The sequence below is a fragment of the Carettochelys insculpta genome, chromosome 20 (assembly GCF_033958435.1).
Source record: "Carettochelys insculpta isolate YL-2023 chromosome 20, ASM3395843v1, whole genome shotgun sequence".
In the NCBI taxonomy this organism is placed as follows: Eukaryota; Metazoa; Chordata; order Testudines; family Carettochelyidae; genus Carettochelys; species Carettochelys insculpta.
Window position 1 is genome coordinate 10172742 of NC_134156.1, and position 15637 is coordinate 10188378.

A 15637-nucleotide genomic window follows, 5' to 3' on the forward strand; every position below is an offset into this window, starting at 1 on the left:
AGGCCCCTGGTCGCTGCAAGGTCTGCCCAGCTGTCACGCTTTTTGTCTGCAAACACAGCTGCCCTGAGTGTTCCAGGCTGCCTCTTGACCCTTTATTAGGAAACAGTGATGCTCGTGCCCCGTGCACGAAGGGATCGAAGGAAAGCTTTGCGCTGGCGGATTGAGAGTGCGATGGGAACCAGCTGGGGCGTGGCCTTGTACTTTTCCAAGGCACAGTCTTTGCAGGTGCTGGTGTCTAAGTGTCCGATTGCATGGTGGGTATCACACATGGGGGCACAACCAGACAGAGGAGCTGGGGGCCGGGAGTCTCGAATCAGACTGGGAGGATAGCAGGGAGCGCACAGAACAGGGCTTGGTGAGAAGGACCACGTGAGCCCGGAGAGTGAGAGGCCATATCTGAGATCCTCATTGAAGGGCAGGTGAGTTGTGAGGGTAACTCAGGCCAGCAGGCCTTGGGAGATGGGGAGGTTTGAATATTGCTAGGCTGCCCAAGGTGGAGCAGAGGCAAGACCTTGGCAGGTGGACTGGTCTCATTTTCTTTACCCTCCTGTCGCTGGCGGGGAAGGGGGAAGCTTTTGGTGGTGTCTTTGATGGTCGTAATATCTGGAGCTGTCCTACGTGCGCCTGATGCCTGATGACCTCATGTGCAGACCTCCTGCATCCCCAGTGTCCCCCGCCTGTCCTCCCTGCTAGTTTCTTCCACTTCTGCCGTGGCACTTGGCTGTTTCTGTTTCCCAGCAGAGTCCTTGACGTGTATCCCACCGTTGTGTTTGCAGGTCGGCTATGGGACCACAGAGAACAGCCCTGTCACCTTCATGGGGTTCCCAGAGGACAACATCTCCCAGAGAACTGAGACAGTGGGATGCATCTTGCCCCACACAGAGGTGAACATTAACTTCCCGACCTGCCTTGCCGCCCTGGCTTTACGATCCCCCGCAGCGGTCCATTGCTGTCTTCCTCCTTGCTCCTCGAGCTGCAGTCAGCACGAGCCATTGCCCCTCCAGGGCCTGTCCCCCTATGCTGTGCTTGCAGCCAGGACAGGACTTGCACCTGGCCTGACGAGCCCAGCTCTCTTGTGTTACAGGCAAAGATTAAGGACCCCCAAACTGGGGAGATTGTCCCTCTGAACAGCCCCGGGGAGCTCCTCATTCGAGGCTACTGTGTCATGCTGGGGTACTGGGAGGATTCCACCAAAACCAGGGAAGTGATCACGGAGGACAACTGGTACAAGACTGGGTGAGTTTGGGAACTACCTAGAATCAACGCTTCCCCCTTTGATCTCTTGTCTGGAAGCAAGAGGCAGGCATATGGCATTGGATGGGAATGAATGAGCCTACGAATGGGAAGCAGGAACTGGCTGGAATCAGCTCTATTGGCCGCATGGCCAAATCCACGTAGAGTCAGGCCAGTTTATTCCTGGGCAGAATTCTAGCCCACAGGGTTTAGTAGCACCGGCTGTGGGAGACAGGACCCTGCGCTAGATGTGCCTGTGTGCCATCCCCATGAAATGCCCAGCTGTAGCTGCACATGCGGGGGGTGCAGGGGAGTAGAGAGAGGGGGAGGAATGGAACCACTTCCAGTTTAGATTGAATTCTGGTGCTGGTTGCTGATAAGAAGAGCTGTTGGGAGCCCTTTGATCCTGGTGAGAGTCTCCCTTTGGGGCTGCAGAAACACTGATGAGCAAGGGATGAGCAAACGTTTTACCCCCGGCCCCTCTCTTCATCCCTGTAATTAGCAGCCCCCCGCCTCCACCCCATGGGCAACCCCAGAAGAGAGTGGCCACCTCCTGGAAGTGACATGTCGTGCTCCCTTGGTGACGGCAGTGGAGGAGACAGTGGGGGAGGCTGTGGGGAGGCATCCCCCGGTCTGCAAATAGGACCTAGAAGCACCACTGCTATCCCTGCCCTGCTTTTACAACGACAGCTTGCAGATCCAAGCCAGTGTTCAATACGCTGCCCAGGGAACGCTTGCAACCCTCATTTTTTGCAATGTGTGTCCAGACTTGGAACATTCCAATAGCAAACGAATGCACCCGTGCATTACCCAATGTCCAAAACCCAACATTTGAAGCAGCCTAGGCAGGGTCTCTCCACATCTCCACAGGTCAGGGAGAAGAAAACCTGGACAACCAGGAAACCCTTAGCCTGAGTAAGTGGCCTGAACACAAATGTTTATTATGTCTGTGGCACAACCTGAGAAACTGACAAAATTGTGAAGGAAGTGAGCTGAAAATACTGGAATTCACTCCGTGGGAACAATTAGCTCCAATTGTTTTGTGTTCAAATGTTTTGCCCTGTAACACAGAACAGATTAACCTTAGCCATCAGCTTCTAAATCACCAGGAGTTCTGCTGTAAACTGTAGGTACAAAGTTGTATTCTCAGTCTGAGTGATGGCAATTCTCACCTCCTGCCGACCAGCCCGAAGCACGCTAGGCTCTGAGCAGGCCAATGCACTGTAGGGATGAGTGAGCTGTTCTCCAGCCAGCTGGGGACTCTGGACCCCAGGCTGTGGAGTTGACTCTGGTGTTGTTTCAGCGACATTGCTGTCCTGGACGAGAGCGGCTACTGCAAAATTATAGGTCGTTGCAAGGACATGATTATCCGCGGAGGGGAGAACATTTACCCAGCAGAAATCGAGCAGTTTCTACACACCCACCCGAAGATTGAGGAGGTGCAGGTGAGTAGGACAGATGGGCGTAGTGGTGGGGAAGGTAACTGCCAGGCAGAGCCATCCTGGCCATAGGATGAGGTGGTGCAGCCACCCCAGGCTGCCCCAGCTATCCTGTGGACAGCAGGGAAGGTTCCCTGGGGGCAGGGAGCAGGTGGTAGGGGTGAGTTTGCCCCCGCAGCCCTGCACTCACCATGTGGCACTAGCGGCAGCCTGCTCTGCTCCCCTGTGGCCTCCTGGCCTGGTAACCCAGCTTTTCCAAGGCAGCGGGACCCGGCCTCTGCTCCACACTGCCTGCAGAGAAGTGGGGCTCAGCAGGCCGGGGTGGAGCAGAGCTGGCTGGTGCTCACACCGCATGGTGAGCCTGCGCAGGGAAGCAGACAACCCACTGCTGCCCCCACCACCCATGGCCTGCCCAGGTAACCCTCCCACTCCAGTCCATAGGTAACCCCTGGCCAGACTAGTTGGGGAGGGCTGGGCGAGGGCAGATCAGGGAAGGAGCAAGACCTGTGGCACAGGGATAAGAACATAAGAACAGCCATACTGGGTCAGACCAAAGGTCCATCTAGCCCAGTATCCTGTCTGCCGACAGTCGCCAACGCCAGGTGCCCCAGAGGAGGTGAACCGAAGACAATGATCAAGCGATTTGTCTCCTGCCATCCATCTCCCGCCTTCAACAAAAGGCACCATACCTTACCCCTTGCTAATAGCCACCTATGGACCTAACCTCCAAATATTTATCAAGCTCTTTTTTAAACTCTGTTAGAGTCCTGGCCTTCACAGCGTCCTCTGGTAAGGAGCTCCACAGGTTGACTGTGTGGTGTGTGAAGAAAAACTTTCTTTTATTAGTTTTGAACCTACTACCCATTAATTTCATTTGGTGTCCTCTAGTTCTTATGTTATGGGAACAATAAATAACTTTTCTGTATTCACTTCTGTATTCACTTCTGTATTCTGTATTCACTTCTGTATTCTCCACACCATTCATGATTTTATATACCTCTATCATATCTCCCCTTAGTCTCCTCTTTTCTAGACTGAAAAGTCCCAGTCTCTCTAGCCTCTCCTCATATGGGACCCGTTTCAAACCCTTAATCATTTCAGTTGCCCTTTTCTGAACCTTTTCTAACGCCAATATATCTTTTTTGAGGTGAGGAGACCACATCTGCATGCAGTACTCAAGATGTGGGCGTAGCATAGTTTTATATAGGGGGAGTAAGATATTCTTCCTCTTATTTTCTATCCCTTTTTTAATTATTGCTATCATCCTATTTGCTTTACTGACTGCCGCTGCACACTGCGTGGATGTTTTCAGAGAACTATCCACTATAATTCCAGGATCCCTTTCCTGATCTGTTGTAGCTAAATTTGCCCCCATCATATTGTATGTACAACTGGGGTTATTTTTCCCCAATGTGCACTACCTTACATTTACCCACATTAAATTTCATTTGCCATTTTGCTGCCCAATCACTCAGTTTGCTGAGATCTTTTTGACGTTCTTCACAGTCTGCTTTGGTTTTGACTATCCTGAGCAGTTTGGTGTCGTCTGCCAACTTTGCCACCTCACTGCTTACCCCTTTCTCTAGAACATTGATGAATAAGTTGAACAAGATTGGTCCCAGGACTGACCCTTGGGGAAAGCCACTAGTTACCCCCTTCCTGAACATTGCCCCAGGTCCCACCACCGCATCCAGCTGGCTGGCTGTCATCCTCAGCAGTTGCACAGAGCCTGTTTGCTTTCACCCCGCTCAGCTGTTCACTCGCTGGTGAGCTTGGGCGGATGGTGAGGGGATGATTTAGGGCTTAAAATCCAAGCGTGCGAGCAGCAGTCTTGGGTTCTGTCCCTGCCTTTGCCACAGACTCATTAGAAACTCTGGCAAAATCCCGTGCACCACCCTCCCCCCTCCCCCGTAGAAGAATGACCTCCTTTCCTCAAGCTCCCAACTTGCTGGCCACCAGAGAGTGCTGTGAAATCCCCCGAGGGAAGGCCGTACAGCAGGGCACGTAACTGTCAACCACACGTTGTGAACACAGCATAGATTCTCTTCCTGTGCTGAGTCACTGTGGAGCAGGAAGGGCAAGGAGGTCTCCCTTGTCTAGCCAGTGAGTAGGAGGTGGCTCCGGCCAGCTGGTCCCAATCTGCTGCAAACGCCCTCCGGTTCTTGTGTCAAACCCTCTCCCATACCTCCAGCTGTTGCTTAACCCACAAGTAATCCAGTTCTTAAATTAGTGCTGCCTTTCCTCCAGACAGTTTGGAAGGGCTCCTGTCTCCAGGGCTTTGGGTCGCTGCCTTGGGATTCGGCTGGGTCGCTGAGTGTCTGGGAATTCAGGGAGTTGGCTTGGGATGGTGGGAGGGAAGGCAGGGAAGCTGTGCAACCAAACTGCAGGGGAATTACTTAGGGGAAATCCAGGTCCTATGTGGAGCCCTCTGCCCGTCCCAGCTCAGCAGGGAGGAGGACTGTGCCGAGCCGCGGAGGGGTTGCTGGAGATTGTGTAGAGTTTTGCCCTTCAGTAACTCCTCTTCTCTGAGGATTTCAAAGCACTCTCCCTAATGAAGCCTCACAGCCGTCCCTCCAAGGGAGGGAGCCCATTTTAAATGGGGGAAATGGTGGTACAGACAAGCTTGCCTAGGGCCTGGGAATAAAACCCAGAAGGCCTTGCTGCTAGTCCGCTTTTCCAATGACTAGAGCCCACCGCCTCGGCAAGGAAACCAAAGGGAGGGCTGAGGCACTTCCGGTGCTCTGCAGGGAAGGGGCCTTGGGAGAAGAGCACTTCTCGGGACTGATGTGTTCCTCCTCCCCACCCAATCAGGTGGTTGGCGTGAAGGACGAGCGGATGGGAGAAGAGATCTGTGCCTGCATCCGCATGAAGGCCGGGCAGGAGTGCACGGCCGAGGAAGTTAAAACCTTCTGCAAAGGGAAGGTAGGAGCTCCTCAGTCAGTCTCAGGCGGTGGACAATTTGCTTTGCTCTTCAGCATATCCAGGGCCTGATCCCTGGTTGGTGTTTCTCAGCCTTTCTTATAAATAACCCTTTGAAAAATGTACAAGTACCCCAAAAGCGACAGTTTTCAGACATGCAATTTTTTTTTCTACCATTGCATCCCAGTTGTTTAAACAACTTCAGCGTTACTGGTTGGTTGGGCGAAATTGCCAGTCGGCGATGAATTTGCCAGCGTGTTTGCCATCGTGCAAAAAGGATCAATAAAAAAAATTAGTATCAGAGGGGTAGCCGTGTTAGTCTGGATCTGTAGCAGCAACGAAGGGTCCTGTGGCACCTTATAGACTAACAGAAAAGTTTAGAGCATGAGCTTTCGTGAGTTAACTCACTTCTTCAGATGCTGGTCCTGGAAATCTGCAAGGCCAGAGCAAGGCTGGGGATAACGAGGTTAGCTCAGTCAGGCAGGCTGAGTTGTATTGTCATCAGTAGATCTGGAGGTGTGAACTCCAAAGCCATGTCTACACGTGCACGCTACTTTGAAGTAGCGGCACTAACTTCGAAATAGCGCCCATCACGGCTACACGTGTTGGGCGCTATTTCGAAGTTGAAATCGACGTTAGGCGGCGAGACGTCGAAGTCGCTAACCCCATGAGGGGATGGGAATAGCGCCCTACTTCGACGTTCAACGTCGAAGTAGGGAACGTGTACTCGTTGCGCGTCCCGCAACATCAAAATTGCGGGGTCCTCCATGGCGGCCATCAGCTGAGGGGTTGAGAGATGCTCTCTCTCCAGCCCCTGCGGGGATCTATGGTCACCGTGTGCAGCAGCCCTTAGCCCAGGGCTTCTGGCTGCTGCTGCTGCAGCTGGGGGGTCCGTGCTGCATGCACAGGGTCTGCAACCAGTTGTCGGCTCTGTGGATCTTGTGCTGTTTAGTGCAAGTGTGTCTGGGAGGGGCCCTTTAAGGGAGCGGCTTGCTGTCGAGTCCGCCCTGTGACCCTGTCTGCAGCTGTGTCTGGCACCCTTATTTCGATGTGTGCTACTTTGGCGTGTAGACGTTCCCTCGCAGCGCCTATTTCGATGTGCTGCTGTGCAACGTCGATGTTGGCCATCGACGTTGCCAGCCCTGGAGGACGTGTAGATGTTATTCATCGAAATAGCCTATTTCGATGTCTCCACATAGAAATAGGCTACTTCGATGTAGGCTTCACGTGTAGACGTAGCTCAAGAGAGGGGAAGCTGCTTTTGTATTTAGCCAGCCATTCACAGTCTTTGTTTAATCCTGAGCTGAGGGTATTGAATTTGCAGATGAATTGTAGCTCAGCAATTTCTCTTTGGAGTCTGTTCTTGAAATTTCTTTGCTGCAGGATAGCTACTTTTAAATCTGCTACTGTGTGTCCTGGGAGATTGAAGTGCTCTCCTATTCGGTGACAATATATACCTTCAAATCAGCGGCACAGCTATGGGTACCCGCATGGCCCTTCAATATGCCAATATTTTCATGGCTGACCTAGAACAACGCTTCCTCAACTCTCATCCACTAACACCCCGGCTCTATTTACGCTACATTGACGACATCTTCATCATCTGGACCCATGGGAAGGAGACTCTGGAGGAATACCACCAGGACTTCAACAACTTCCACCCCAACATCAAGCTCAGCCTGGACCAATCTACACAGGAGATCCACTTCCTTGACACTACCGTGCTTATACACAATGAACACATCAGTACCACCCTGTACCGTAAACCCACTGACCGCTACGCCTACCTTCATGCCTCCAGCTTCCATCCCAGACACACCACACGATCCATCGTTTACAGCCAAGCACTTAGATATAACCGCATTTGTTCCAACCCCTCCGACAGAGACAAACACCTACAGGATCTGCACCAAGCATTCTTGAGACTGCAATACCCACCTGAGGAAGTGAGAAAACAAATCAACAGAGCCAGACATGTGCCACGAAGCCTCTTACTACAGGACAAGCCGAAGAGAGAAACCAACAGAACACCACTAGCCATCACCTACAGTCCTCAGCTAAAACCTCTACAGCGCATCATCAGGGATCTACAACCCATCCTGGACAATGATCCCCCACTTTCACAGGCCTTGGGAGGCAGACCAGTCCTTGCCCACAGACAACCTGCCAACCTGAAGCAAATCCTAACCAGCAACTATACACCGCACCACAGTCACTCTATCTCAGGGACCCATCCATGCAACAAACCTCGTTGCCAGCTCTGCCCACATATACACACCAGCAACATCATTACGGGACCTAACCGGATCAGCCACACCATCGTGGGCTCATTCAGCTGCACATCTACCAATGTAATTTATGCCATCATGTGCCAGCAATGCCCCTCTGCCATATACATCGGACAAACTGGACAGTCTCTACGTAAAAGAATAAACGCACACAAATCAGACATCAGAAATGGCAATATACAAAAACCCGTAGGAGAGCACTTCAATCTCCCAGGACACACAGTAGCAGATTTAAAAGTAGCTATCCTGCAGCAAAGAAATTTCAAGAACAGACTCCAAAGAGAAATTGCTGAGCTACAATTCATCTGCAAATTCAATACCCTCAGCTCAGGATTAAACAAAGACTGTGAATGGCTGGCTAAATACAAAAGCAGCTTCTCCTCTCTTGGAGTTCACACCTCCAGATCTACTGATGACAATACAACTCAGCCTGCCTGACTGAGCTAACCTCGTTATCCCCAGCCTTGCTCTGGCCTATTTATACCTGGCCTTGCAGATTTCCAGGACCAGCATCTGAAGAAGTGAGTTAACTCACGAAAGCTCATGCTCTAAACTTTTCTGTTAGTCTATAAGGTGCCACAGGACCCTTAGTTGCTGCAAAAAAAATTAGGTGAACATGAGATAAAGTCCAGTTGTTTTTATTCATAACAAAGGTTTGAGAAACACTGGGTTAATGCACCCCCTGAAAAGCGCTGAGGGCCGACCTGATGGGGCAGGGCAGGGCCAGAGGCAACCCCCTCTTGCTCCACCAGATCCTACCTCTCCCCTTGCCCCAGGCAACAAGGCCCTGGGGTTAGTTGGGACCAAGGGCTGAGCCCGGTAGAAGCAGCAGGTGTCCCCTCCCCTTCCCACCGCCAGTCCTGGCCTGCTGTGTCTCGCTTCTTTGCAGGCGGCGGCAAATGGGGGGACTCTCGGCCTCAGGCTGTGGCTGTGCAGTGAGGCACAGGGGGCCAGGAGGTCAGCCTGGCACAGCGCACGAGGGTGGACCAGGCTGGTGGGGGGCATGGTGAGGAGCAAAGGCAACTCCTGCTCCTTCTGCCACCCAGCCATTGGCCCCAGGTAACCCCCCGTCCCTAGGACAGTTGGGGCAGCCACTGCAGCTGCCCCAGTTCATCCTATGGACAGGACAGCTCTGACCACAGCTCCGTGGAAGTTCTTCTACCCCAGCCGGGGGTTGGGCCTCAACCGGGCCACATATGTTCTTGATGTGAGCAGTGGCTGCTGTGATTCTCCCCTTCGCAGCCTGGGGGACAGAGGACCCCCAGGTGCTGCTTCTTGCAGGCTGCAGCCGTTGACTCTCTCTTTTCAGATCTCTCACTTCAAGATCCCTCGGTACATCGTGTTCATGCAGAAGTATCCGCTCACCATCTCGGGAAAGGTAAGGGACAGCGCATGGGCCGGGGTCCTGAGGACGAGCTCCCCCGGCTGTCTCTCCTCTGACTCCCTCTCCTGCATGCTCCATCCCCAGATTCAAAAATACAAGTTGAGAGAGCAGATGGAAAAGCACCTTCAGCTCTGAACACGAAGCCGGAGGGCAGAGGAGAAGCACAAATGCCCCACCATGGCCAGTCCGGTGTCTCTCCATCCACTCACAGCCAAGAGGAGCAACTGGGGGCTGATTCCTGCGAACCTGCTCCTACCACCCATTACGCAGCTGGCTACCTAATGCTTGCCATTAAACCAAAGGAAACCTTCTTTTTCCAGCTGAGCTCTTTTCATCAACAGTCGGACCAGCGGGGCGGGAGGTTGGAGGGTGGGTGTCCAGATGACTGCATTTTACTCCTGAGTGCTACTCCTTTGATAGGGTCTCAGCAGGTCTCTGTCATTTGTGTGTGTGGCTCAAGATGAGGCTTCCCTACCTCCCTGGGGGGCTGCCAGTCTGAGGTCACTAATGGGGCTGCAGACTCCCTGGTGGGTGGTGCTAGGACAGGGGAGAGGGAACCCCCAGCTGGACCCTGGCTTGTCAGGATCCAGCCCCCAAGGCGAGGGTTTCCCCTCCATAGCATCCAGCCTGCGCCAGGGTTGGGGTTGCAGAGCCCCAAGTGGCCTTGTGGACCGGCTCAGGCAAGCTGCTGCTGGAGCCGTCCCATGGGCTCTACCGGGGTGGGGGAGAGGCAAGAAGCGGCTCTGGGCTCTGGGGAGGGGGGAGCAGCTGCCATCTTGGCGGTGCTGCCCAGGGGCTTCATATGGCTGCTCTGATTGGCTGGAATTAGGGCCAATCCGAGTGGCAGAGGCCAGTGCCTGGGAGCAGAGGGAGGGGGCACAGAGCCAAGCGTGTCTGGGGGTGAGCAGGTTAAGTGCACCCCTGTCACCCAAACCCTGTGCCCCTCGACTGCTCCTGCACCCTCCCTCCCACCTCCACTCCGCACCCCACCCTACTCCTGCCCCCTCCCTCCCAGATGCCCTTGGCCCCACTCTGAACCCCCTCTCCAGACCCTGCAGCCGTCCCACCCAGACGCCCCACCCGCACCCTGCTCCTGCCTCCCCTCCCAGGACCCTCATGCCCATCCTGACCCCTCCCTTCCAGATCCCTCTCTCCAAACCTGCTGCCACCAAGCCCCACCCCAGCCCATTCATGCACCCCTCTCCTGCCTGGGCCCCATAGCCCTGTCCCCCTACTTCCAGGAACCACATCACTGAGGGGGGTTTTGGTTTTGGTTTTTGCTTCTCACTTGTGTGGCCCCCCACTGGTTTGTCTGCGGGTCACTGGCCCCTGTCCTGCAATGGGTTCCTCGGCCCTGTGCTCGAGAAATACAAATGATTCCATATTAAAAGGTTCTGCCCTGTTTGCGCCTGGGGCCAGTGTAGGCTTCCTGCCGTCCATTCCCTGGCAAAGAACGCCCCCCTGTAGCCCCTGGCGCGGAGGGAAGGTCGGAGTCGGTTTCCTGGGTGATGCCTGTACCTGCCCACATCTGGAGGGCGAAGAGGCTGAAGAGTGACTCAGGAGACGGGGCTGTCAGAAGAGCCAGCCATGCTCTGCCTCCGCTGGGGCCATGCCCGTGGGCAGGAAACAGGGCCCAGAGCCAGATAAGTATGGAGGCTCCTAGCTTCCGTTGAACTCTGTGACGGCTGGAGCAGAGCGACCGGTGAGGTCCAGGGCCCAGCTCCCCCCAGTGAATGGAAGGGCCGGGGTCAGAGGACGGGTTGTGTTCCAGCCCTCCCTCAGGTGTTTCAAAGGGACATGAAACTCACAGCGTCAATCTCACAACCGTTTATTTCTGCCTGGAAAGGAAGCTCGCTAGACACCACAGAAGTGCCAAAGGACCCGTCCCGTCGGAAGCGCGAGACAGAGCGCGCCCGGGAGGGAGGTTTTACGGGAGTTATTTGGCGCCTCCCAACCATGAAACACGGAGCAGAGAGGCTGTGGGCCGAAGCGTCTCCTCCCTCCGTGCAGTGTCCCCGCTCCAGCTGGAGAGCACATAGACGACTTGCGATGACGATGCTGCCCCACTGACCTGACCCCCGCTGCAGCAGCTCCGGGCAGATTCATAACTCCTTGAGCTTAAGGAGAGGGCTTCCTCCCCCCGGCTCGGGAGAGCACCGAGATGTAGCATGAGAAAAATGTGCCCCAAAAAGTTCTTTTGGCTCTTAAAGTGGAGGCGTTTCTGCAGTGGAGAGGAGAGCAGAGGTGCTGGATTTTGCCAGAGGAGGAAGCCTCTGAGCCAGCCCTCCGGCCATTCCCATTTATTCCCCTAGGTGTGTGGACCCGGAGGCACTGCTGGTTGTAAGGTGCTGGCTCATGCTCTGACTGCTGGGGTGCCACGAAGGCCCATGCCCAAGCACGCAGCGTTCAGTTCTAACCTCAGCTTGCTCCCCAGTCCAATGCTAGAAGCGCAGTCACACGAGGAGGCGCAGCCAGAGTTGCGGTCAGTGGGTGGGTCAGTGGATCCTTTTGTTGGTTTCCTGTAGCTCCTGAGTCTCACAGCTGTGGGGTGGGCTCTACCCATGGAAGCAGATCCTCTGAGTGGGACATCAGAGGTTCGTGCTTTGTATCTGAAAGAAAACAAGTACAACAGTTTGTTTCAGAGCAAGGAGCTTTGGGCTGGCAGTGCTCTGGGCTTGGGGTCTATACAGGGGTTTGTGTGTACAGATCTGCCTCTTACACACACACACACACAACTTGGTGTTTCCACCCATTTTACTAGCGGTGAGTGGAGCCCTTTCCTAGCCTGCCGTTTGGGCAGCATGCTCTCCTGTCACTTGGCCACGTTGTCGGGGGTTGGGAGATCTGAGTAGCATCTCCAGATCCAATGCCGGTGTCGTAGATTCTGGGGGCAATACGTGTCTCCTTCATCCCTGCTTCCTGAGTAAGAGAGTTCTGGTGGTGGGCGGACAGAACTCATTGCCCTGGCTTTGTGTTACACAGAAAGCGCTGGGTGTAATTCAGGATTCTAGGGACTTAAAATCGGCAACATTCTGGCAAAGTCAGGGCATATCTACAGTCCTGACATCAAAGGAAATAGAGAAAGAAGGTAGGGGAGCATTCAATCTATTGGATCAGTTTCTGTTGGTGACGGAGAGAAACTTCTGAGAAGTTGATCCAGTAAAAGAAGTTCCTTCACCCACCCCATCTCTTGAGTATCCTGGGACCAACGCAATGACCCAGTGCAAACAATCAAAGGAGACACATTTTAACTCCCCCCTCTCGGCATTAACACGGTGGTGCGGAAGGGTGCATCCCATGAGAGGAGGGTTCCCCAACACACACTTCATAGCAATGTATTTTGCACAATTCGTGTTGGATGAAAGTGTGTCGTACACTCACTTGGTCCTGGAGAGCCCCTGATGACTGACTGTGCCAAAGGGTAGAAAGCATTGCCACGGTTTTGATGAGATGGAAAACGAGGAACCATTGTGTTACCCTGCAATGAACACATCAGAAACTGATTGCAAATTGGGACACAAGCAGCGACTTGTAAAACTCCCTGTCCCCGTCAAAGCTTGGGACGTCTCGAATGGGCCTTCGAACATATGCAGCAGAGCGGTCCTGCCAGGTGCCTCATTACTGCGGTGCCAGTTTGCGTGAGTTACATCTGAAGCCAAAATCTAGCTACCCCACTCACTGGTGCACCGCTGTCCTCCCATGTGATCTGTGCTCCGGTATTCCAACAAGGGGACCTCAGTGTTTAGGTGGCTGACAGATCTAGACATGGAAATTGTCTTCACCCACAGACCAGCGTCAGAGTGGCAGCAGCAATGCCTGCCCCCCCATTGTGCTGATCTCTGCCCTCCTCTAGGTTATATTCCCTGGCCCTTCACCGTGATAGCTGTCATGACTGAGGCTTGGCTGCTGGAGAAGGAGCCAGAGTCAGGAGATAAGCCAGAGATCCATCAGAGCCAAGGTCAGACTCAGCAACAAAGGGTCCTGTGGCACCTTATAGACTAACAGAAAAGTTTTGAGCATGAGCTTTCGTGAGCACAGACTCACTTCATCAGATGCTCAGACTCAGAGACCCTGACAGCACAGGCAAGAACCAGGAGCAGGTCGGGAAAGAAGGAACCAGGGAGAAGCTGGGAAGGCAGGGTTCAGGAGTCAGGCAATGCAGGCAGGAGCCAGTGTAGCCGCCATCCAGGAATTCTCCCAGTTCCAGACAACTTCCTGTGGCTCTTCCTGGCTGAAACAATGCACCCGGCCCAATCAGAGACTCAGGAATTCCTCCACTCAGCTTTGGAGGGGGATCTTTAGCGGCGCATAAGTAGAGTTCTGAGCCAATGCAAAATTTCTATCCACATCTGCAAAACTGATCCACAAATAGAAAGCAGCTATCTGCAATCTCCAGGCTTCTGGATGCAAAATATATATCCACATCTGCAATAACAATTGGTGGATATCTGCAAATCTGCCGGGTTCTGGTTGCAAAATTTATATCCACACCTGCATCCATATCCCCAAAAAGAAGCTGCAGATCTGGGTGCGGATACCTGCCGAGATAAAGCAGATCCCTGTGGATTTGCAGGGCTCTAAGCATAAGACCTCAGGGCTCCCAGTGCTCCAGTCACTAGCAGAGCTATCTGGTGTTGGGGCAGATGCAGCAGCGACCCAGGGTCAGGATCCAGATGCTCCCACCACCAGAGATGCAACAGCAGCTGTCAGTCCTATGAACTGGCCACCTGGGAGCCAGGCGGCTCACACTTGCTGCTTCCACATGGGCCTCCCACCAGCTGCCACAAGGGAGTAATGTTTTATCCCTGACCTCTGAGCTGGATGTGAACCCAGGGCCCAGAGTCAATGGCTGGACGTGCCATTACCTGTCGTTCAGGCCTTTCCCTCCCCAGCCTCCATCAGCTTCCCCTCTGAGCACGTACGCAGAGCGCTGCACTCTGTCGCACTGACTCCCTCTCCCCCATGGTCAGAGTCCCGTTCTCAGCATACACCCACCTGGACTGAAGGAACAGCAGCCTGACGGTGAAGTGCTGCCGTCTCACCCCCCTGGACTGAAGGAACAACAGCCTGACGGTGAAGTGCTGCCGTCTTCTCTTGCCTGCCCTTTCCAGCTGTGCTGCACATCTTTCCTTTTATAGACCTAACCCAGAAGGAGGAAATTCCCAGCTGACCTCAGCAGTTTCAGGCCAAGCCAAAGAGGGACCTGTTACATCAGATCAGCTGGCAGGCTCCCAACTCTGACCCAGCTGCTGCAACTTCCGTTTTTCAGGCGTTTCCCCTCTGTCCCCGAAGTGATTCATTTCTCTGATGCTACAAATGGGATAAACCCAGAAAAACCCAGCCCTCAGTTGTGATGCTAGACCACACAAGTGCTTGAGCTGGTGCAGAGGAAGGGATGTGACAACCGAGGGGGCGGGAAAACTGACTCACCCCTGGCTTCTTTGAGTCAGGGCGAAGTTTCCTGGGAGCAGCTGAAGGGCAGAGACCGCAGAACTGTGACCAGGTAGGAAATGTGAAAAATGGGGCACTTTTGTGATTGAGGGGAGGGTATATGTAAGACACAGCCCGTAAGAATAGGATGTCTGGTCACCTTTGTGCTATCTTCCCCTCAACATGAGAGGTGGGAGGTCAGCTCGAGGGATTAGCCAGCCCTGCTGGATGGGACCATTGACTCGCCACTGATGGTGGTGTTACCATTGGGTCATGGTGGAAGCAGGAGTGAGGGAAAGTGCTTGGAGACAGAAGGAGAGGTGATGCCCATTCACTAATCGTAGAGAGGACAGCCCTTGCCAAGGGGAGGAGCAGGACAGGCACAATGCCCCAGGAGAGCCGATGCAGCCGCCGTGCCAGCTAATTTGTTGGCAGCCTCAACATACAGCTCTGACAGCCCCATCCACTGCCTGCGGCCCTTCGGAGACAGCCTGTCTCAGGGGAGGTGGGCTGGGAGCTCACCAGAGAATCCCAGCCACCCTCTGTGCCCACCAGGAGGGAGCAGAGGAGCTGCCTAGGATACGGCTGCTGCACAGGAAGGCCACAGCTGCCTCTGCTGACGAGACCTGCCTCTGGCGCTGCACACACCAACCCCACATCTCCTTAGGCGTTGCCTGGAGCCCCACAGGGCACCGAGCTTTGCTGGTGGGGCAAGCGCAAACCAAGGCAGCCCATCTCGCTTCTCTTGGTAGCAGCTGGTCAGGAGGGCGCTGCAGGGAGGGGGCTGCTTTGCTGCTACCCCCATGCCAGCCCATGCTTTGGAAGCTGTCCCGACCAAAAAATTCCAGCTGTGGTGACATCTGAGAAGCGCTGCTAGGCAGTGCTCAACAGGGGGCAGCCAGCCTCCCCCGTAAGCCGTGCGCTTGTGCAGCCACTCAGGAGAG

The 15637-nt window shown here is 54.2% G+C and overlaps 1 protein-coding gene and 1 long non-coding RNA gene across 4 annotated transcripts in view; one reads left to right on the top strand and one right to left on the bottom strand.

Annotated features, from left to right (window-relative positions):
* The window catches only part of ACSF2 (acyl-CoA synthetase family member 2), an 82292-nt gene extending 72718 nt beyond the window's left edge, over positions 1-9574 (top strand). For 2 of the 3 annotated variants that reach the window (XM_075014249.1, XM_075014247.1), the window contains 6 exons: positions 777-884; positions 1085-1236; positions 2537-2678; positions 5484-5594; positions 9189-9257; positions 9348-9574. In XM_075014249.1, coding sequence (XP_074870350.1) covers positions 777-884; positions 1085-1236; positions 2537-2678; positions 5484-5594; positions 9189-9257; positions 9348-9398 — 633 coding nt within the window. In that variant the 3' untranslated portion in view covers positions 9399-9574. Of the gene's footprint in view, positions 1-776; positions 885-1084; positions 1237-2536; positions 2679-3435; positions 3583-5483; positions 5595-9188; positions 9258-9347 lie in introns of those variants that run through there. The other variant, XM_075014248.1, reaches the window with a different exon arrangement.
* A 1271-nt stretch (positions 9575-10845) lies between these two features.
* On the bottom strand, positions 10846-14380 carry LOC142023404 (uncharacterized). The gene is made up of 3 exons (XR_012648227.1): positions 14259-14380; positions 12645-12741; positions 10846-11872 (listed from the first exon to the last, which is right to left on the bottom strand). It is a non-coding gene; the product is annotated as an uncharacterized LOC142023404 (long non-coding RNA).
* Positions 14381-15637: the final 1257 nt, after the last annotated feature.